Source organism: Drosophila pseudoobscura, chromosome 2 (assembly GCF_009870125.1).
Source record: "Drosophila pseudoobscura strain MV-25-SWS-2005 chromosome 2, UCI_Dpse_MV25, whole genome shotgun sequence".
NCBI classification, from domain to species: domain Eukaryota; kingdom Metazoa; phylum Arthropoda; class Insecta; order Diptera; family Drosophilidae; genus Drosophila; species Drosophila pseudoobscura.
The window spans coordinates 28,157,676-28,179,695 of record NC_046679.1 but is presented as its reverse complement, the minus strand read 5'-3'; the positions used below and the strand labels follow the sequence as shown (position 1 = coordinate 28,179,695).

The 22,020-nt window shown below is 40.5% G+C and overlaps 5 protein-coding genes and 1 long non-coding RNA gene across 8 annotated transcripts in view; 3 read left to right on the top strand and 3 right to left on the bottom strand.

The window, feature by feature from the left end:
• Window positions 1-10,848, bottom strand: part of Fur1 (Furin 1) — a 168,871-nt gene extending 158,023 nt beyond the window's left edge. The window contains exon 1 of the mRNA XM_033376497.1: window positions 10,222-10,848. The gene's annotated coding sequence lies outside the window, so the exon portion shown is untranslated. The remainder of the gene's footprint in view (window positions 1-10,221) is intronic.
• A 1,417-nt stretch (window positions 10,849-12,265) lies between these two features.
• Vps33B (vacuolar protein sorting 33B) lies at window positions 12,266-14,508 on the top strand. Its single transcript, XM_001359810.4, has 4 exons — window positions 12,266-12,390; window positions 12,441-12,541; window positions 12,601-12,919; window positions 12,979-14,508. Exons 1-4 carry the CDS (start codon window positions 12,328-12,330, stop codon window positions 14,434-14,436), a joined length of 1,941 nt encoding a protein of 646 aa, XP_001359847.4. The 5' UTR covers window positions 12,266-12,327; the 3' UTR covers window positions 14,437-14,508.
• LOC4803045 (neugrin) lies at window positions 14,441-15,690 on the bottom strand. The gene has a single exon (XM_001359809.5). The coding sequence runs from the start codon at window positions 15,577-15,579 to the stop codon at window positions 14,494-14,496; it is 1,086 nt and encodes a 361-aa protein (XP_001359846.3). The 5' UTR covers window positions 15,580-15,690; the 3' UTR covers window positions 14,441-14,493.
• A 179-nt stretch (window positions 15,691-15,869) lies between these two features.
• Window positions 15,870-16,607, top strand: MED28 (mediator complex subunit 28). The gene has a single exon (XM_001359808.4). The coding sequence runs from the start codon at window positions 15,955-15,957 to the stop codon at window positions 16,525-16,527; it is 573 nt and encodes a 190-aa protein (XP_001359845.1). The 5' UTR covers window positions 15,870-15,954; the 3' UTR covers window positions 16,528-16,607.
• A 475-nt stretch (window positions 16,608-17,082) lies between these two features.
• On the top strand, window positions 17,083-18,975 carry LOC117184754 (uncharacterized). 3 transcript variants are annotated; one of them, XR_004470203.1, is made up of 2 exons: window positions 17,083-17,841; window positions 18,702-18,975. It is a non-coding gene; the product is annotated as an uncharacterized lncRNA (long non-coding RNA). The 3 variants fall into 3 exon arrangements; XR_004470201.1 differs by lacking the exon at window positions 17,083-17,841 and adding an exon at window positions 17,897-18,625; XR_004470199.1 differs by lacking the exon at window positions 17,083-17,841 and adding an exon at window positions 17,897-18,629.
• Window positions 18,976-19,533: 558 nt separating this feature from the next.
• LOC6897898 (regulator of chromosome condensation-like) lies at window positions 19,534-21,352 on the bottom strand. The gene is made up of 2 exons (XM_002137964.3): window positions 20,448-21,352; window positions 19,534-20,375 (listed from the first exon to the last, which is right to left on the bottom strand). The coding sequence occupies exons 1-2, from the start codon at window positions 21,127-21,129 to the stop codon at window positions 19,669-19,671; spliced, it is 1,389 nt and encodes a 462-aa protein (XP_002138000.2). The 5' UTR covers window positions 21,130-21,352; the 3' UTR covers window positions 19,534-19,668.
• Window positions 21,353-22,020: the final 668 nt, after the last annotated feature.

Below are 22,020 nucleotides of genomic sequence, written 5' to 3'. Positions count from 1 at the left end.
GCCCGCTCCAAAAAAAATTACACAGAAAATTCCCTCTAGTTTTCCTTTTGAGCACTCTTCGACGCTTTTCAGAAAAATGGGCAGTTTTTCTAGTTTATTACTCGGGCATTCATCAATTGCAACACGAAAAATGCGGAGAATGGGAAATGCACTTCAAGTGTTTTTCCAACCAGCCAAAAAAAAAGAAAAAATAATACAATAAAAACCAAAACACTGCACAACAAACGAAATAGAAATCAAAGTTTGAACAACGAAAAAGAGGGGAGGGGAGTGGGGAGGGGCAGAGTGTGCCGGGGGGTGTCCGGTCAGACTCTAGTGGTTTTCCATGCTCTCTAGAGAGGGTATTACCAGGTTTTCTACAAAGCAGAAAAGGCAAAGAAAAAGCAGAAAACATTAGAAAATAATTAGTAGTTTTTTTATCGTATTTTAGTTAAAACGGAAAAATCTTTAAAATATTTCTCACTCGATAGAACCCACGGGAAGGCTTGCACTTCGAGTATCTTCGAAGAGTATCTCCAGCTTCGTTTTAGCCAGCGTTTTTGGCCCTGTTGTTCAATAATATTGCAAATGCCAAATAGCGAGAGAGAGAGGGGGAAGGAATGGGGTGGAACGAGGCTATGAAGGTGCCTTTTGATTTTGAAAATAACTGGGGAAAAACTACAACAAAATAAATATAAACAATCCACTAAAACACACACAAAGGAGAGCAGAGTAGAGGGAGGGCAGAAGAAGAGCAGAGGAAGAGCAGAGGACCAGCAGAGCACAGAACCAGCACAGCAGAGGTGGAGCAGAGGCACAGCAGAGGCATCGCTTTAGAGCAGCATAAGAACAATGTCATGCAATCAACTTTAGGCCAAGAGCAGCAAAAGCAGCAGCAACAAGCCCCAAAAACCAACAATAAATATCCAACAGGCCACAACAACAAAAACGCACAGCCACAAGAAGAGTAAATGTACAGAAGAGGAGGCGGACAAAGGAAGGAGAGGAGCTGTAACAGCACCAGAGAAGAGGAGGGGAGGGGAGGGGAGAGAAGAGAAGCTGGTGAGCAAGGGGTGTACAAAAACTAACTGCAATCAAAAAATAAAACAACAACAAAACTAAAGCAACAGGAGAGCACACCACCACAGCAACAACAACAACAACAGCAATCGCGAAAGTAACAGCAACAAGAAAAACAAAAACAACAACAAGAACCACTGGAGTACAATCGAACGCCGTACAATAATCAACATTTGAATTCTGCTTTTTTTTCGTATTTTTGCGAATTTTTATACAAGTGCTACACGTTTTCTCTCTCGCTCTCCCTCTCTCTTACAAGGTGAACAATATTTACAGTTTCTTTCATTATTATACGATTTTTGCACGCTGGGCAGAGCGGGGTATCACGATTACAGGAAGATGTCTGACACAGAATTATTTTTTATTTTTGGAGATATTTAAAGGAAACTTAAAAAACAAAAAAACATTTAAATAAATATAAAAAAGATATATAAACTGTATAAAAAATAAATAAAAAATATACAAAATATAAAAAAAAAATACATAAAAAATGTATAAAAACTATATAAAAATATTTAAACAAATTTATTTTTAACAAATTTAATGAAAAAAGTTAATAAAATATAAAAAAAAAGTAAAATGTAATAGAAATTGGAGACTTAAATAAATAGTAGAACAAAATATTAAATATTTAATTCAATTTCTTTATAGAACTTTAGTTTTTGGTTCAAATTATTCAAATTCAATTTAATATCATATATGACCCTTACGAATTATTAAATAAAAAAGTTTTGTATCGTCGTCGTTCGATATTTGACTCATATCGGCGCCAACGAAGCGAGGGACCTGGGGTTGGAGTACAAGGTACTTGCCTCCTAGCATATATGTATATTTCTGTTATTATTCTTTTTTTTAACTCGATATGCAAATATATTATTATTTATTTATTATTTATTTATTATTTATTTATTATTTATTTATTATTTATTTATTATTTGTTATTATCATTTATTTATTATTATTTATTTATTATTATTATTTATTTATTATTATTATTTATTTATTATTATTATTTATTTATTATTATTTATTTATTATTATTTATTTATTATTATTTATTTATTATTATTTATTTATTTTTATTTTTTTTTATTTTATTTTTTTTTTTTATTTATTATTATTTATTTTTATTTATTATTATTTATTTTTATTTATTATTATTTATTTTTATTTATTATTATTTATTATTATTTATTTTTATTTATTATTATTTATTTTTATTTATTATTATTTATTTTTATTTATTATTATTTATTTTTATTTATTATTATTTATTTTTATTTATTATTATTTATTTTTATTTATTATTATTTATGTTGTATTTATTTCTTATTTATTTATTATATATTGAATGCTTCCCAAAATGAATCCTTGGTTCCCTTAGGGTATCAAATGCTTCGTTTAACCCAAAACCTACTTGCCGTAAGCATCTCTATACTCTTCAATCATATTTCTAGCTCTCTCCCTCTCTCTCTTTCCCTCCTTTTAGCTTGTTTTTGTGTTGTTGGTAGCAGGTGAGAGATTAATGTGCATTACTGCCACTCCACCCTCCACCCTCTACCCCTGCACCGCCCACTTCCTCTCCTTTCTGCTCCGCTCCGCTCTGCTCTGCTCATCTTTCATTCTAGTTCTAGTTTTTGGTTCAAGGTTCCTCAAGCACAGCACTTTTTCCCCATAAGCAATATGTCGATTGAATTTCAGCTTTTGTGGTTTTCATTCAAGCAAAACGTTCGGCACAAAAAAAAAATAAAAATAAGATGATTTAAAGGTGTTTTGTTTCCAGGGTTACCTAGGGCTTTTCCGTACAAGTTTTTATGGCCCAAAGCCCAGACATCTTAAAGTCAGGGCAGCCCTACATTCATACAGGGTGTGTCATTAATAAATGATTGATAAGGCATCATTCATGACTGACTTCTAAACCGTCTCCCCCTCATGAGATTTCCATTCCCGATTCTGTGTCTCTCGCTCTTACATTGACGTTTTTCTTCTCTTTTTCCCTTTGGGGTATTAATCTCTAATTGAAACCCTTTCCCCCCTCTCTGTCTGTCCCTTTCTGGGTCTCAATCTCTAATTAAAAATACGAATACGAGTGCACTGGTATCTCATGTATCTTTTTGCGGTTATTATTGGTTATGGATCGAGTGACAGAGAGACAGAGGGACGTCATGCATTGAATCTGTGACTTTTGAGCCACAAAAATCCCATAAATTTGCTCGCTTTGCAATTTCTCTGTGTCTCTCTCTCTCTCTCTCTGGCTCATTGCTTTTGTTTTTTAGCAGGTCAAGGTTGACAGAACACACAGCGGATACCAATCGTAGTAAGGCCCCAACCCCAAGCCCCAATCCCATACGTTGCCAAAAAAAAAATAAAATAAAGAAGTCTCTGACAAGAAAAGTAGCAGCAGAAAATTTACAGAGCAGCAAATATTAACTATGACATTTATGACACACTTTTCAGCAGGCAAACAACAATGTATGGAGCGGGGGCGGGGGGGGGGGGCCTGCAACAAACAACAATTTATTGTCACGTGCCAAAAAGTACAGACACATACATACACACACACACACACACACACACAGAAAAATTGTATAACTTTGGCAAACAACTAAAGTAAGTGAAAAACGAGTGAGCGAGAAAGGGAGGGAGGCAGGGGGAGAGAGAGAGGCAGAGAAGACGAAAATGAACTCAAGACAAGAAACAAATAACAGGAGAGATGGGCAGTCATGACGACTAAAAGATACCCACTGGGATACAAAACAAAAACTCTACCCAAAAAATAAAAATACTTCTTTCAAAAAATAAATAGAATATAAATAAATTCATACTTCTAATCCCTACAGGATGAGGCTCTAAGAGGCGCTCCACCCTTGAACCAAATAATATCCCCCTCCAAATTCCCTTCGACCATAATAGCACGCATTTTTATTTTTTTTTTTTTAAGTAACAAACAAATTGTATTATTATTTTATAATCAAATACAAAGCCTTTACTAAATGAAAAAAATAAAATAATAATAGTAATAAAAAACCATCTAATAAAAATATATTTTTATAATTATTATATTCATTTTATTATAATTTTATTTTTTAATTATTATATATATTTTTTTAATTATTATATATATTTTTTTAATTATTATATATATTTTTTTAATTATTATATTTTTTTTAATAACTATAATTTTTTAATTATTTTTTTTTGTTAATTTTTTTATTTTTAATTTTTGCTATTTTTTTTAATTTTTGTTAATTTTTTTTTTTTTATTGTTATATATTGTTATTTTAATCATTATATTTATTTTTTAGTTATTATATTTTTTTTTTTTTTTAATTATTTAAATCTTTGTTTGTATTTTTTCTGTAATACTGTGTATTTTTGGACTGGATTCTGGGGACCGAAACAGAGCTGAAGAATGTGAGAAAAGAGAATTGAATCGAACTAAAAATTTAAGGGAATTTTTTGTCATGTAATATCTGGTTGGAGTTTGGGTTTTTAATACTATAATATTTAACGTTGATATTTGTATTTATCGTTTGAAAAGACCTTTGAACTTCCTCCCAAAATTCTCCCCCCAAGAGCGGTTTTCTTCTTCCAAAAATCTACCCTTTTTCTACTCCAAAAATACAGGGTAGCTCACCCGAAAAAGAAACGGTAATGCAAAGCCCGCCCAGCAGGCAGGGCAGGGCAGGGCAGGGCAGGACAGCCTCAACTTCTTGGCAACTTTCTTCTCCCTCTCTCCCCCTCCCTCCCTCGCTCTCCTGCCTCTTCTGTTATCTGCTGCTGGAGTTGCCATCTCTCTTGCTCTCTCAGCCAGTCATAATGCCATAAATTTTGTGATTTCACATAAATTTTCGTCTCTTTCCCGGACCTCCCCATCCCCCCTCCATCCCCACTGGTTCTTCCCGTTCTATTCTTTTGCATTGTTCATATTTGCATATGAAATCATGTGTTAAAATGCAGTCGCTTTCAAATATATACATTTCTCTCGTGTGTGGCAACATTTCTTCGACATTTTGCCAGCAAGGTGCCGAAAGGGGGGCGAGAGAGAGGGAGAATGCAAACAAACATATAAATACATCGTTTTTTTCTTGCACATATATTTTTCACAAATATATTCTACCTTTAAGCAAAATGTCAATTCGCTTGAGTGAAGAACAACTCTGCATCGATAGTTCTTTTTTTTTTGCTTTCGATTTGGGTTTATATTTGTATCTTTTGTCTGTTCAGTTCTTTCTGTATCGACATGTGGCAGGTGGCAGGTGCACTTCTACCGATTGTTGTTCTTGTTTTTGTGTTAGAGAAAAGCCAGGACTTGTAGGATTTTTCAAGTGTAGAAGTCCATTGAATGCCAGAAAAGAAAGGCACCAGGAAAAGGCCATTCACTTCAAGTTTTTTTTCTGACATTTTCTCTATTTGGAGAACATCAAAATTAATTGTGAAATCAGATAGGGACCTATAACAGTGTGCTACAGTAATTTTTTTACTTAGCAGGAGACAAAAATTATTATTAAAAATTATTAAATTATTATATAGAATTTGAAAAAATTCTATAAACCCTTTTTGGTGTCTTTCAAAATTTTCAAGCGGCATCGACTGGGTTAATATTCAATAAAAATCCGATAACAGTGTGTTACAGTGATTTTTATACTCAGCAAAAGATTATATATTATTAAAAACTATTATAAAAATTTATTTAACTATTATTAAAAATTATTTAATTATTGTAAAGAATTTTTTAAAAATTCTAAAAACGCTTTTGGTACCTTTCAGAATTTTCAAGCGGCATCGACTGGTTCAATATCAAATAAAAATCCTATAACACTGTGTTACAGAGATTTTTGTACTCATATTATTAAAAATTATTTAATTATTGTAAAGAATTTTTTAAAAATTCTAAAAACGCTTTTTGGTACCTTTCAGAATTTTTAAGCGGCATTGGCTGGGTCAATATCCAATAACAACTTAGCAGGAGACAAAAACTATTATTAAAAATTATCAAATAATTATAAAGAATTTAAAAAAAATTCTATAAACCCTTTTTGGAGACTTGGCGCAATTTCAAAATTTGTACTGTGCAAATATCTACAAAAATTTTAGAAATGATGTAAAAATGTATCACCTTTCAGATGTTTTTAAACCCATAAATATCTATTAAAATTTCAAATTTTATAAACTTTCCTACGCTATTTGTTTATTTTAAATATTTTATTTTTAAGGTTAAGTTTCCATTTTAGGCTTTCTTTTACATGTTTAAATATTCTCTATACAAGCGTTCAAAATTTTCCAATTTTATTGGAAAATTCCAAGGTGGAAAAATGCCATGCAAATCAGTCGGTCGTTAGGCAGTCGGCCATTAAGTTAACTTGTTTTCGACATGGCCAATTCATTAAGAAACCAGCTCCCCAACCCAACCCACCCCACCCCACCCCACCCCACCAGACGCACGCGGCTTTCACATCTCAGTTTCCGTTTCAGTTTTCCTACGCCGGAAAATGACGACACCCCACCCGCACCCACACCCCACCCCAAAAAAAAAAACGAAGAAGAAAAAATTGGGTTTTTTCTTGTGTCTGAGAGAAACTGAAGCAATCTCAAGTTGTGGGTGGGGGGATTGGGGGATTGGGGGTTCGGTGTTCGTTCGTTTTCCCTCAAAATTTCTCACCTTTCGTGGCAATTTGAGCGGACGGCAACGTGCCAGGCATAGCTGAGCAGTAAACGCTGGAAAAGCGGAAAAGCGCTTGCCATACCCCTACCCCGCTCCTCCATTGTTTATTCGCTCCGCAATGTCGCTGGCCCCCAAAACAAAACAGCAAAGAAAATGGAAAACACACGCGAAAAAAAAACAAACACGAGAACTAGTTAAGTTAACTCTTGGGAAAGCGACCGCTCGAAAAGAGAGATTTTTCTTCAACGAAAAGCTTCTTTTATTCTGCCTGCACTTTTGACTCAGCAAAAAAATTTCTTTTGTCTAGCAATACGACAAAAATTCAACGAATATTTTGCAGATTTTGCATTTATTTTTTGGTTCAATTGGGGAGAGCCTTTTCTTTAGATTTTTCTCCAGATTTTTATTGGGGATCTTTTAGTCTTTTTTCTCATCCTTTCTTGGAGATATTCCCTCCAAATGATCTACTTTACAATTACATTTATTTTTCCTTTTTTGTCTTTGGAATTCTGGTTTAATCTTTATTTTCTTTGCATTTTTTCCTATATATTTCGTATAATTTTGATTTGCTTTATTTCGCATGCTTTGCTTTTGTTTTGTTCTTGGACTCGCGCCAAAAAAAAAAGAAATACTTTCCGTGAGGCAGCACACATGTTGGCCCCCAAGAGTGGGGGGCCCCCAAACGTACGTCAGTCAGGCAATGCGAGCAAGTCATCCTCATCCTCATCATGCTCTATTCGTACTCCTACTCCTCAGCCCCAGTCTCCTTACCATGTGTTTTTCACCTATCCCCCAAAAGACTCCCCCTCTCCCTCTCTCTCTCTCTCTCTGCCTGTCGCTGTTTTTTATTGTTTCCCCCACAACCAAATGCAAAGATGATGAAGATTGAAGAATGCTCAAGAAACTGGGTCTTTCGCTTACGTATTCTGGGGAATTTTTTGTTTAATTTATTTTTTTTTTTTTTGCCGTGAGTCACCCTTAAAAACAAGTGAGACATTTTTTTGTAATGAAAAGAAAACCGATTAAAAGCTGTAATTTTTCCTTAATTTTGTAGATTTTAAAACCCTTTGGATACTCTTTTCTTTTCAGTGATTCAGCAAGAAATCAGAGAGAAGAGTGAGAGGGGGAAGGGGGAGGGGGGCTGGAAATGCGCAAATTTGTGTGAGAACTCATTCACGTAATTACGCACAAAGGAACGGGAAAATCTCATTCGAATAAACCGCAACAAATGCAACAATCTCGGCGGTAACACGTGTGGGCGATGACGAGAAACAGAAATACGAAAGAAAAAAAACCAAAGCGGAAAGTAAAGGAAAGGAAAGGCAAAGCCAAAAATAGCTCTCCCGAGTACAAGTACAAGTGTGTGCGAAAAAGCCGATAAAACAAATAAAGCGCGAAATATAATTGGAAGAGGAATATCCATTCTAAACAGTAATTCACACAGAAGGCAGAGAGAGGGGAAGGGCAGGGCAGACAAAGACCAAAAGCTAATAGAGAGCCGCCTTATTTGCCGCAAGCCAATAGAGGGAATAAACAACAATACTAATTGGGGAGGGGGTTTGGATTGTGTTTGCGTGTGTTTGCACGCCCCGAAATGAGCAAAGCAAAGAAAAGAAACTGAAACAGACATCAAAATCGAAGCAAATTCACACGCCTCCAACAAAAAAAAAAAAGGAAAAGAACAACAAAGAAACACAAAAAGAATTGATATTGTGACTAAGGTGTATCCCAGTGCTTGGAATTACTTAATGTTTTCTTAGAAGAAAAACACGAATTTTGTAACTTTTTTTCGATCCTAAACCGGGTGCATCTCCCTTGCTCCCTCTCTCTTGTGTGTGTGTGTGTGTGTGTGTGCGTGCTTACGCAAAAATTCCTGTAGTTCTGTTACTTTTCATTTTTATTTTTTTCCCTCTTTCCTTCTGTTCGTTTTCGATGTGTAATTTGTTTCTGGTTTTAATTAGTGCAGAATTTTTCTTGAAGAATTTATGGCTGGGCCTCGCCCCATCTCTCCCTTTGGCACTCTCCGCCCCCCCTGGGGTTATCGCCTTGGGAGCAGCAGAAAATGTTTATTTATCTAAACGCAAAATGAATTATTTCTTCGATTTACCGAGTTTTGTTATTGTTATCGTATTGAATATACACATCGTCGCGGATTCTGGCCATGAGGAAGTCGGTAAAGTGGTGTCGGTACTGCATGTGTGTGTGTGTGTGTGTGTATTTTTTGTAAATACGCCGGCGGTCGATGAGCAACAATATTAATTTCATCATTAGACATTTCTTGGCCATTGCAATTACCGTTAATGCGTCTCGATATGTTATTTATACATCAGGGTATAATCGATGTTTAGAGAAACATTAGAAGTTCAAAAACAAAACGAAATGAGGCACCTTTTTAGAGCTGGAAAAGCGGTTCTTAGAAGAGTCTATACCGTTTCTTATATGCTTTGTTTGCAATTACGGAAACTAAATATATGATTCATTCATCTTCTTTGTTTCTTTGTTAATTACATGATTAAGTGCAAATTAATCATAGATTATTCCTTAAAACCTTTCTAAAATTAAATTTGGAACCCCTGCTCCAATGATCTCAGAGTAAAACCCATAAACAAAAGTTGAACAGCCTTTGGTGCAAAAAAAATAAAATGCAAATTATTTTTAAGAAGAAACAATAAATTTGCTGTCCAACGAAAATGAACTTTTAATGCGAACGAATCTTCATCTGCTTTTATGATCCCCCAGAAGACAAATAAAACATAATTAAGAAACAAGAGGGGGGGAGCAGGGAAATAGAAGAAGATCACAATGTGAAAAAGAGCAGACGGAAACGCAAACGCACAGAAGCGCAAAACCGAAGGAAAATCTAAAAGTAAACGATGTGCACAACAACTACCTGCAGCGGCAGAGGGCGAGAGAGAGAGAGAGACACTGATGATGATCCAAACCGGTATAACAAACAAACGCAAAGAAACCGAAAAAAAACAGCGACGGCGAAGAAGAAGAAAACAACATCAGCAGCCAGCGACTATAAGAAAACGAGAAGGGTGACGACACCAGAGGATCGAATCATTTGATACCCTTATAGCAGGTGGTCACATTTTTGTTTCGACTTGGGAATCTCTATATGAAACAGTTAGCTTTCGTGAATATGTACCCTCCATAGTGCTAGTGCAGCACATCATACCCTTCTCTAAAACGGCATGCCAAAACGCAGCGAAAGACATAATGACTGACAGACGGGGCAGACGGCAGATGAGAGCGAGAGGAGGGAGTAAAGAAAAGAAAGAGCGCCAGAGCGAGCGAGAAAAAGGATGGCATGCAACAAGCGGTAGTAACAACAACACAAGAGACAGCTCAGCTCTCATTCAAGTATTTTTATCATTAGCTCAACAATTTGAGGTATCTGCAAAAATATTCGAGTGCAAACATTTTTCAACCACAAAAAAATGTAATGTTTTTTGTGTTTGTTGTTGTTTTAAACAAATTACTCATCCTCTTACCTTGTAACTGTAGAGAGAGCGCGCGGAGGGCGGCATTCAATTCAACATAAAATCACAAACACATGCTTGCCAGCTCACTCACACACAAACACCCGCGAACGAACACGCACAGAAACACAGAGAGAGAGAGAGTGAACGGGACTACACTTGCGGCCACACAAATATAAACACACGTTTGTTAAACTTTGATTTTCCTCTAGTTTCCGCTGGACATGATATATATATTCATTTATATACTTTACTACTCCATAAACATTTATTCTTTCTTGTGTGAGAGAGATAGAGGAATGGCTGGCCTTTGGCTGTTATGCAGGAGGAAAATATCTCCACAAGATAACGGCGCCTATTAATTTCGCGGGCAGACACTGTATGAAATAGGCTGTGGTTCCTCAATTGCACTTTGGCCACTGTCGGCACGGCTATTTGTTTAGGCGGCGCGGAGTAATAGATTACGTTTAGCTAGAGCATGTAAATGCGACAAAGACGGCGGTAAACACGGTTCCGAAACACGCAAAAAACACGAAATTCCCGCTAAGCGCAAGAAATGACTGGCGTCCGCTCGCGTTGGGGTGTTTTAAATTACTGTTGTTGGGGGCGGCGCGGCTGTTCCTCAACAACAATATAGCGTCCCGTAAATCGATAAGAAATCGAATTTAGCCCACTAAACCCCCCTATTTTGAAACTGATCAACGACTGGAGGTAAATGGCGGAAAATATTACGGATTGTAAATCCATCCTCTGAATTTACAAAAAACACAATATTTTTCACCTGAACGACGCTAAAATTATTACATTTGCATTATTTTCGGTGGAAAATTGAAATACCCCCTTGGCGTATAATAGGTTAATCGTTCTCCATCAGGGATTGGAAACCATATTGGCCAATTTTGATATTCCGTAGAATATTACTAGCTATCTAGAACACCTAGCCATGCCCACATAATTTTATACGATTGATGAATCAATTTTTTACGTAACTGGCCTATTTTAAATAATTGCTTTTATTGGATCTTGTCTAAAGGAGGGTTTGAACAAAAAAAATCAAACAAAAAAAAACGGTTTTAGCGAAAATGGGAAAACAAAAAAAAATCGAAAGAGGACAGTCGTTCATATTACTCAATTTTGATATTCCGTTGAATATTACTCGCTACATAGAACATAAAGCCATACCCACATAGTTTAAAGCAAATAATGAATCTATTTTCTAATTGAATGGCTTGGTAAAAATACTTGATTTTATCGTATTTTGAACAAAACAAGGTTTAAACAAAATAATTCCACAAAAAATGCCGCAATGATGCTGGTACATGTTGTGTGTAACCCGTAGTATAGACCTTTTTATACCATATTTCGTTAATTTAATATGAAGATAAAACGAAATGAATAAAGACCCTTGCTCAGATTGATATGTTTTAAACATATTCATTTATATGATTTTTATCTTTTATGTGTATGTACATATATCTCCTTATACCTATTCTTGATCTCTGTAGGAAGACGATGAGCTGCAAAATATCGTTGAAATAGATTTAAAACAGAGAATTTTGGAGTTTGGGATGACAAACATATTCTCAATCTATAATACCCATTTCCCCAGGGTATGAAAATTAGTGTTGCCCGCAACATTGTGCATGGGATTGTTGACTACCGGTTAAAAGAGAGCCTTACCCGTTTCAAGTACGAGTGGTGCGCGCCAAATAGAAATTGTTTGAAAGTGAATGGGTGGCAAGTGACTATGCACGTTTAATAGACTGATGATATAATGTAGACCTAGATACTTTCATCTCAACATATAACAAAAAGTATTTGGGCGGGCGCGTCTATTTGCTGCTGCCCGTGATTCGGGTAACATTTCCAACATACAACATGCCTAACTATCAACATATCGTTAATCAAACACGTGAGGTGAGGTTCATATGATCTTGTTATGATGCTGGACCGTAATTTTGCCTGTTGTCCATACCTTTCCATGATAAAGCGGCTCAAGTTCGTTGTTGTGGCTAGAGAACATGTTGCCGGCAACGTAGAAGAAGGAAAGTATGTTTAAAAAAATTAGTCGCCCCTGTTAAATGTCTGCAATCAGCTGATAAATGGATAAATAAATAGATGATAATGGAATTAACGCTGGAAAAGAAGCTGCAGGGATTCCAACTGGTGGCCCAGGAAAAGGTAATGCTTCCAACACTCGAATATGTGATTTCTGATTCGTGTATTGGCAGCTCCAAGCCATACTGTGCTCCATACCCGGCAAAAAGGAGCTGATTCTGGAGCCCGCTCTCATCAAACCGCTGGAACACGTCTGCACTGCCTCCTGGTTAAAGTGGGTGGAATTTGCTTCCTTAAATGTGATTTAACGCATATGATTATGTGCCCTTGCAGACTTAAAGGTATACAGAGGATATACAAGCACGATGCCAAACAGAGTTTGCCACGCGCCGCGGATGAGGTGCACATCTACATGATACGCAGTTTGTTGGGCACATATCAGACCCTCCTGCGGCAGCTGCAGCCCCTGGCCATGGTGGAGACGCCCGACGTATTCCTAAAGATGTACCACATCATCTGTGTGCCCAGCTGCTACACGTACTACCAGACTCTGCTCGAGCAGGCGGGTCTGTGGGGCCTGGTGCAGCTCCATCACTACAATTGGGATTTCATTTACTTCGATCAGGGTGTCCTCAGCATGGAGTTGCCAAATGTAAGGGTTGCACCTCAAGGGCTCCACAAAACCTGTCTAATCTGTATGAATTCCCCTAGCTGTACGAGTGCCTGTACCTCCAGGGTGATAGTTCGCCTCTGCCGGCCGTGGCTCAGAGCCTGCGGCTCCTTCAAATGATCTGTGGCCCACCGGCGGTGATACTCAGCTTTGGCTCACACTCAGCGCAGCTCCTGCAAATGCTGCAGGCCTTGGGCAAGCTGCCGGAGTCCAGCAATCTCCCCGATTATGGCGGCTGGCTGATCATCGATCGGGACAAGGACTATCCCTCGAGCCTGCTCACCCCCGCCATCTATGCGGGTCTGCTGCTGGAGGTGTTCCAGCAGCGAGCGGGCGAAATTGTGGTAGACAATTCCAAGAACAAGATCAGCAGCCAACGCGTGGAGCTGCTGCAGAGCAAGCAGTCCTCAAAGGGGGCCAGCAGCAAACCCATTTCTGTGCGCCTGAACTCCGCCTCCGACGAGATCTATGGCGACAATCGCTACAAGCACTTTGCTCAGGCCAGCAGCTGGATACGGGCCCAGGTCAAGGCCTTGGGCTTGGAGCTGCAGAAATTGAACGACATGCAGCTGGAGGAGATGCACGATTACGTGGCACGTAAGCTGCCCAAACTCACGGAACTCAAAGCCAAAGTCTTGCGGCATTTGAATGCCAGCGAAATCGTTATCCAAATGTTGGGAAACTTTCGCAGACTTCAAGCCCTAGAGGAGGATATCCTTAATAATGTGTCCAGGAAGCGCCTGCTGGGGGATATTGATGAACTGTTGACGACCGATGGCCAGCGCTACAATACCCTGCGACTGCTGTGCCTTCTCCATCACTGCGCGGGCGTGGCCCCCGAGGAGCTGCAGACCTTTGCCAGGAACTACTGCAACATGTTCGGCCATCGCGAGTTGGGGGTGTTCCAGCAGCTCGCCCAAGCGGGTCTGCTGCCCCAGCTGTTGCCCGAAAAGAAGGCGCCCACCAAGCTGCTGGCCAATCTCCCATTGCCCAAGTTCCAGCAAACCGAGTTCCAGGCAAATGCCAATCGCTTGAAGCTGCTCACCTCCTGCGGCGATGGTCCGGATGGTGCCGCCTCATCGAAGGAGGTGCAGTCCTGCCCCAGCTTCGTGTTCAATGGCACCTACATCCCCCTGGTGGCACAGCTGTGCTCCATTCTGCTGCGCGCCAACACCGCTGAAGAGTTGTCCACAAAGCTGGCCATGATCGAGGGCATGCAACTCCATTTGGACAGCAACAGACAGACGACGCCCAAGGCCTATGCTGCACAGCAAAAGACACAGTCACCAGGTCCTGCTGCTGCCTCCTCCAGTGGGGAGGATGCGGATGTGTTTCCCCTGCGACTACGTAATCTCTTTGTTTTTGTGGTCGGCGGGGCCAACTATGCGGAGATAGCCGCTTGTGATTTCATCTCCAAACTGACGGGTGCCCACATCACAGTGGCCTCCGACTCTCTAATGGCGGGAAGCGATCTAATCGCCGCTGCCTTCAGCAACTGAAGAATTTCTCACAGATATCTTTATTTTATATACAATTTATATTTTTTAATAAAAGATTCAGACACCACCCTTCATGCCTGGGACGCGATAGAGCAGCTCTCCGTCATCATCGTAGTAGGCATCCTCCACGCGGTACGTGGCTCCCGCACGATGCAGTTTTCGTGGTATCACAATGCGATCCTTGACTTTTGTCATCTCGTAGCGTTGCTGATCCGCTGCACTGATGACAATCTCGCTGCTCTCGAACTTTTGCACGTAGCTGGAGAGGAAACCCGTGCCACTGGGATTGCTGGGCGACGGTTGGGGCGGCGCCTCCTCTGCCACGGCGGGAACAAGCTGCAGCTCCTTGAGCTCCTGCAGACGCATCTTTCGCTTATTGCGGACTTTGTCCAGCAAATAGGTTTCATCTTCTGCTGCTGCGGGTGGAGCAGCATAGCCTGAAGGTAGCTGGGGAGGGTTACGGTCCTCTTTGCTCTTAGTTCCACTTCCCAGAAGCTGCCGGAACTCGTTTCCCTGCGGCACTGGGAGTGCCGGCCGTGTGGGCCATTCCTCCGGCTTCAGTTGCTTCAAGTCCTGCTGTCGTCGCTCCGAGAACTTCTCCAAGTGCTGCAGAAAAGCCGAGGGTATGGCCACCTCACATTTTCCTTGCCGCAGCTGCTGCCAGTTCTTCATGACGCTCTCGTCATGGGCACGAATCCTGGTCACATTCCTCGGTCGCCACTTGGCGCGCAACACCTTCTGGACGATCTCCGGGGTGGCCGGAAAGCTCTCGGCCAGACGTTCGATGGTCCATTCATCCGGTCGCTGTTCGTGCAGCAGACGCATCTGCTCCTTTTCCGCATGGAGCAGCAAATTGGGCAGCTTTACATCGCGAAAATACTTGTGTTTGATCATAAGCTGACGCACACGATCGCGCTGCGCCTGCTGTTGCGCCTCGTGCTGTCGATGTGTCTTCTGTACGTCCATGAAATCCGATTCCAGATCAGCATAATCCTCGCTAGCTTCGGTCCTCGCTGTGGGTCGTTCGTGTTCCTGTAGCTGTTGCAGCTGATAGCCAAGGCCGGGATTGGCCCGACGGGGTACGCGAGCCCTCAGGCAGCTCTGTGCAGTGTGCAGACAGCGTTGAACCATCCGGGAAGCCATTTTAAATATCAATTTAATTTAAAACTCATTTGTTTATATAAACAGCGGCATGCACGCATGCAAACCACCAATTCCACCAATGATTAACCCATTGTAATCCAAGGGTATTTTAATATTCCACTGAAAATAATAAACATGTTTGAAATTTTAGCGCAGTTCAGGTGAACGAAATCGTGTTTTTTTTAAGTTCAGAGGAAATATAGCATGGATCGACAAGAAGAATTTTCAATCAGTAATATTTGCCGCCATTTACCTCAAGACGTTCAACTGTTTAAATAGAGGGGGCTTAAGTGGGCTAAGTTCGATTTCTTATCGAGTCGTCACACTGGTGGACCGGCAAATTTTCTAAATACGCATAAAAAATCCGCTTAAATCATGGCCCAGAACGATCCTGGCAGTGGAAACCTGATGGACGAGTTCGAGGAAGCATTCCAGTCCTGCCTGCTATCACTGACAAAACAGGAGCCAAACTCTGGCACCAACAAAGAGGAAATCGAACTGGAAGTGCAAAAGACAACAAATCGCTTCATCGATGTGGCCCGCCAAATGGAGGCATTTTTCCTACAGAAACGTTTCCTCGTGTCCACCCTCAAGCCCTATATGCTGATCAAGGACGAGAACCAAGATCTCAGCATTGAGATCCAACGCAAGGAGGCGCTCCTGCAGAAGCACTACAATCGTCTGGAGGAGTGGAAGGCCTGTCTCTCCGACATCCAACAGGGCGTCCACAATCGTCCGACGCCGCCCATCAATCCCGGCATGCTGCAGGGCCCCTCCGGCATGCAACAGCCCATGGGTGGTGGGGTGCCACCACGTCCTGGCCTGATGCCGGGCATGCCACCAGGTGGCATGTCGCCCGTGGGCCCTATGCCACCGGGACAACAGCATATGCTGCAGGCCCAGCAAATGCAGCAGCTCCGCATGATGGGCAAGCTGCCGCCCAAGTGAGGAGTGGCGCAATCAATGGGCAAGCGGGGGTTTCTAGTTTGTAATTTTAATAGTTCAATAAACACTACACGGAAAATAAATGTTTGTATATCTATAAAACCTTGTGGATTCCAGGCATATTCGTACTGTTTTGTAGTAGTCTATAAGAAGGTTTTTTTTTGGCATTGTAAACGGATCCATGTCTACATATAGCCACTGCCAATAGCCCAAATTCTGTGTCATTATCTTGCATTAGAAGTTCCGCAAAAGATACGCTACGTTCCTTTGTACAGAATCCTATATCCAATCCTATCGGCATAGCGTCATATCTCCGACGACATGTCTCCGCCCAGTACATTTTGCCGGCGGAATTATGTCGCTTTTTTTCTTATGTCGTTTGAAAGCGTCATATCTCCGCTCGGAGATATGACGTTTTGAAACGACATATCTCCGCCGTGTCACAAACGACATATCTCCGCGCGGAGCTATGACGCTTAGAAGCGACATATCTCCGCGCAGCGATTTTGAGCAAATTATGCCGATACACCATCAAAAAATACAAAAAAAACAAACAAAAGGAACAAATAAATTTGCAGTGGCTACACAGCGCCCAACGACATGTTCTGACTGATTTTCTGTCCCTCTCGCACATACTCTTTATCTTTAGCTGGTTACCTAACTGTAAATGCACCGTAAAAAATATTGTCTTAATTGAGCAAATATAGCTACTGCATAATTTATGAACAGCGTTTTTATTAGGAAGTTAATTTCATTAAACAAAAATTGTTAAAGAATGCCGTGTTGTATTTAATGTAATATAAACGTATTATTTAATATGTAATATGTAGATAATTTATTGTTTTTAAACATGTGCATAGAATATAATGTTATAGAATATTTTTTTCTGTGCAATAGGCAAAGCGTGCGAGGCGCGCGCCAAAAATATGCCGCATTATTCTGCTGCATTCATTCCGATTCGGTTGCTCAGACAGTAAGAATGGACTACGAAAATATTAAATTTGAATTCAGAGAAGGAAGCCGAGCGGGCTGCTCGTTACTGTTGTTTTCATTATTCGAGCAACAAATTTATGTAAAAAACAAACAATTAAAACTAGGCGAAACCACATATGTGTGCCGAGTTAAATTCTGTAAAGCCAGAGTTTATTTAAGTTCAGACAAATCTAGAGTTTACTCAAATCCTGAATATGTTGTGCATAGCCATGGCCCTCAGAGTGATGAAATGAAAAAAATCAGTGCTCTTAGTGAAATAAAACTGAAGTGCGAAAATAATAGCAATTTCGACACCAAAAAAGTATTCAATGATGTTCTTGCTGAGTAAGTTAATATATTAATTGAAATTTTAATAATACATACTGCCTTGCTACATATGTTTGTACAGTGGCTCACAGCTTAAATGAACCAAAGCACGTTAAAAATTTAAAATTTTCATAACTTCTAAACCATCAAACTTACCAATGAAAATCAAATGACAAACAAAACGAACTTCTTATATTTTTTAACATTTTTCTAAGACGTTTTAAATAATAAATAACAAAAATACTGCCTTTTTCCACCCCACAGCTTATTTTGTTCAAAGAGAAGGTGTTTTCTAGTGCGCATTTTGTTTTTTTCATTTTTGCGGGGTAACGGAGAAGAATATCGAACTCTTTTTTTTGGTTGGTAAGATAAGTAAAATCTTAACAGAATTGTATTAAAATTTTTGTTATAGGACTGCTCAATTGATTTTTACAGGGGTTTGAAGTTTGAAAAGTGCTCTGGTTCATTTAAGCTGTGAGGCACTATATGTACATATATACTTCAGCGGTCGGCACGCACACATTACATTGCGTTTGTGTGCGTTGACAGAAGTCAAACTAAAACAAAAAGTATTATTGTGTTGCTGCCGACCACTGTTACAAACGCGTTGTGCCGGGTCGCAGTTTGACATGATCGTTCATGTTCTATTACGTGATCCGGTGTTTCTTGCTTTAAGTCCGTTTGCGAGACTTTGGTCGTCGCTCGGTTTTTGACCGGTAAATGCTAGTTTCGAAGTCCGTCTGCGAGCATTGGCCGTGCCGTCCCCTGATGTACATACATATGTACATATGTAGGTGTACATGTATGTATGTATGTGCATGCGAGCAGACAAGAAATGCACACAGACTGATGTATTATTTTTCTATTCAATTAATTAGGAAAACAAGAGGTGAAGCGGAGATTGAAATAAATTATGACTCTGTCAAACGCACTTTGCAAAGAAAAAAACGACTTGGAAGAAAATGAAAATATAAAGCCAAAATGTCCAAGTTGCAACCAAGAAGTCGAAGAGGCCATACGCAATGTTTTTATTTATAATTAACTTGTGTAAGTTAAGAACGAAAAAATTTAAGAAAACTGCTATTATGATTTCTGTGTATTTGGACTATTGCACATTTTTTAATTTCAATAAAATTATGTTATAAAAGGAAATGCTGTCAAAAAAATATAATAATATAATAATATAATATTATAAATATATAAATATATATAATATAAATATAAGTTAATTATTTTCTGGCGGACTTAAGTCGTTTCGAAACGACATATCTCCGCCGTGTCACAAACGACATATCTCCGCGCGGAGGTATGTCGCTTTAAAACGACATAATTTCGCGCGGAGATATGTCGTTTGTGGATCGGCGGAGATATGTCGTCGGAGATATGTCGCTACCCCATCCTATCCTATCCTATATCATAAGCTGTGCCTGTTCCTTATCGTTAAGAGTATTCCAAAAGATTCCACAAATCTCTTCTACGTTCCTTTCTGCAGCATCCCATATCCAGAGACGGCTTTAAATGGTCTATTACTCAATCTACTATATTTTTCTTCCATTAGAAGTTTCCTAGAAGATCCCACAGCAGTATCATAAGCCTGAAAGCATTACGAAGCCAAAAAAATCGAAACTTCTTTCATTTTTTGTTTACTCTAAATCAGTTTGTTTATTAGAATAACATAAAGGAACTGGTAAGATGCACACGGAAATCAAATATTATAAAAAAACAAATTTTAACATCAAATAATTTTCGTAGATCTTAGATCCATTGGCAGTGTTTGTGGTGTTTTCCGTGATGGTGTTGTAGGTTTTTTAGGAAAACTTAAGTAGGATAATGGTAAAAGCTGCTCTATGCGGTCAAAACCGAATTGGATTCGGGGGCAGTCAACTCGTTTGGTGGAGTTTCCTCGATTATAGTAGAAGAGGCAAGAGGAGTGTTGTCCGTGTTGTCTTCCTCTTGCTCCTTTGCATCAGCCTCGCCCAAAAACAGAGCGTGATGGCCACCGCCCGATGCAAGCAGCATCTTCCGGTTTTGGATACTCTTGCCTCCGACAAGGGCCGGCTCCAGTTGATCATGGTCGTCGCCCACACCCAGCTGGTAGCTGTTGCCCATGCCCCAGGCATATAGCTTGCCATCTTCGGTGATGGCATATGAAGAGATATCGCCACATCCCACGTGGACGATATTGGCAGGGAGATTAATAGTGGGCGTTAATTCGGCCACCACGTCCTGCTGGCTGCCCAGTCCCAGGCGTCCATACTCTGGCCGACCAACGACATAGCATCGTTGATCATTCTTCAGAAACAGTGTATGTTGTGTGCCACCACAGATCTGATTGATCTGCTTAAGAGAAGTCCTAATCGGATGTAAAATCCGAATCACATCTTTATCGCAGGCCAGCTGCTTGAAGTTGTTCAAGCCGACGGCCCAAATAGTTTCTGTTTGGGATTCCCGAAGGAACGTGCAGTAATTTGTGGCCCATATGGCCTCGAACGGCTTGCTTCCATGCACGATCAACTGGTTCGGTTGCAGCAAATCGCACTTGCCACGGCGACCTGGTGGAATGTAAGGGAAGTAGTTTCGGAAGACACATGCATAGGTATGGTATGTGGGGGAAAAAAGCTCACCATCTCCGCCCACTGAACGCTCTGAAATGCGTCCCAGCTGGCCCTGCTCAGCGCATCCGATCGTGTACACTTTTCCCATGGTGGTTAATATGACCAAGTGATCGGAGCCCGAGGCGATGCTGCAGCAGACAGTTCCCGCCAAAAGATTTTCGGGTACGCGCTTGTTGCCCTCAATGGTCAGGCCCATGTTTCCGTGCGAGTCGCGGAACGATCCCCAAGCATAGACGCTGCCGTCCTCCAGTAAGCAAGCGGAGTGCGAGTCTCCCACCGAGATGCGCACCGCCTTGCCGGGCAAACGGACCAGATCGGGCAGCGACTCGCTGCCTTCCTCGCTGGTGTCTCGCCCCAAGGCGCCCTCGTCGTTGCAGCCGAACGAGTAGATGTCGCCACTCTGCGTCAGCACGAGGCTGTGCATGCCACCGGCACAAACGTCCACAGGACCTGGGATGCTCTCCACCACTGCAAGGCGCCTCCGCTCCTGGATATCCTCACCCAAGCCAAGCTGCCCGAAGTCGCCCGTGCCGCATACCAGCACCGTGCCCACAGTCTGGCGTCGCTTGGGTATGCCCATTGCCTGGAAAGCAATGCGCATCCTTTTGACCGGAGGGGGCTGCGGCTGCGCGGCGTCCGTGCCGGTATCGCTGTTTTTATTTGTCAGGGACTTGCGCTGGCGTATCGGCATTTTTGTTGTTGATATTTCCACAAATCAAACAAATCTGAATCTGACAAATTGTGCCCCTGAACTGAGTCGCAGCCAGGGTTGCCACTCGAAATTAATGCTCGGTACTCAGTCAGGGCACACTGCGTGAGGAAGAGTGTGTGTGAGCACGTTGCGTAGGCACTGCAAAGTGCGCAAAGGGGCGTGGCAAAATTTTGAAACAAACTCGATTCAGTGTGATATCAAAGTAGTCTGGATATAAAATTGTGTTGCTCTATCTCTTGTAATCTCCGAGATTTCGGCGCTCCTCGGGAGTGAGGGACAGGATATACTTGATAAACTTTATTGGATCGGAAACGCTTCCTTCTGGGTGCTACACACACATCTACCCTATACTCTCTTTGATATTTCTTGCAGATTCCATTCCTGCGGGCGGTACAACAACAAAATTTAGATCAGATCAAGATTTATTTTGCCGGAAAATAAGCGAAAACCTTCCCTTTTATCGATATCATAAATCCAAAGGCATCAAATACATTGTACATATGTATATTCGTTATCTTTTAGGAAACTACTTCCTTTGTTAATCGCTAAAGGCCATAAAGATACCCCAGAAGAGCCCTCAAAACCCGTTCAACCAAGAGGTATTGTATCTATAATTATTGGATGTACAACCACTTCAGGCTTCTACATTACCACCCATATCCAAAGACAGTCAAAAACTTCATTAAATCGTGGAATATAGCTATATCTACTGCTAATACCTCAAATATATTCCTCATCATTGGAATGAACTTCCTTTGTGACTAAAGTGACTAAATGGCAAAAGTTATCCCCAGGAGATCCCTAAAAACACTTAAAATCCCTTTAAACATCTCAAGGTGTGCTTCAAAACTATAAAATATGGCTATATAT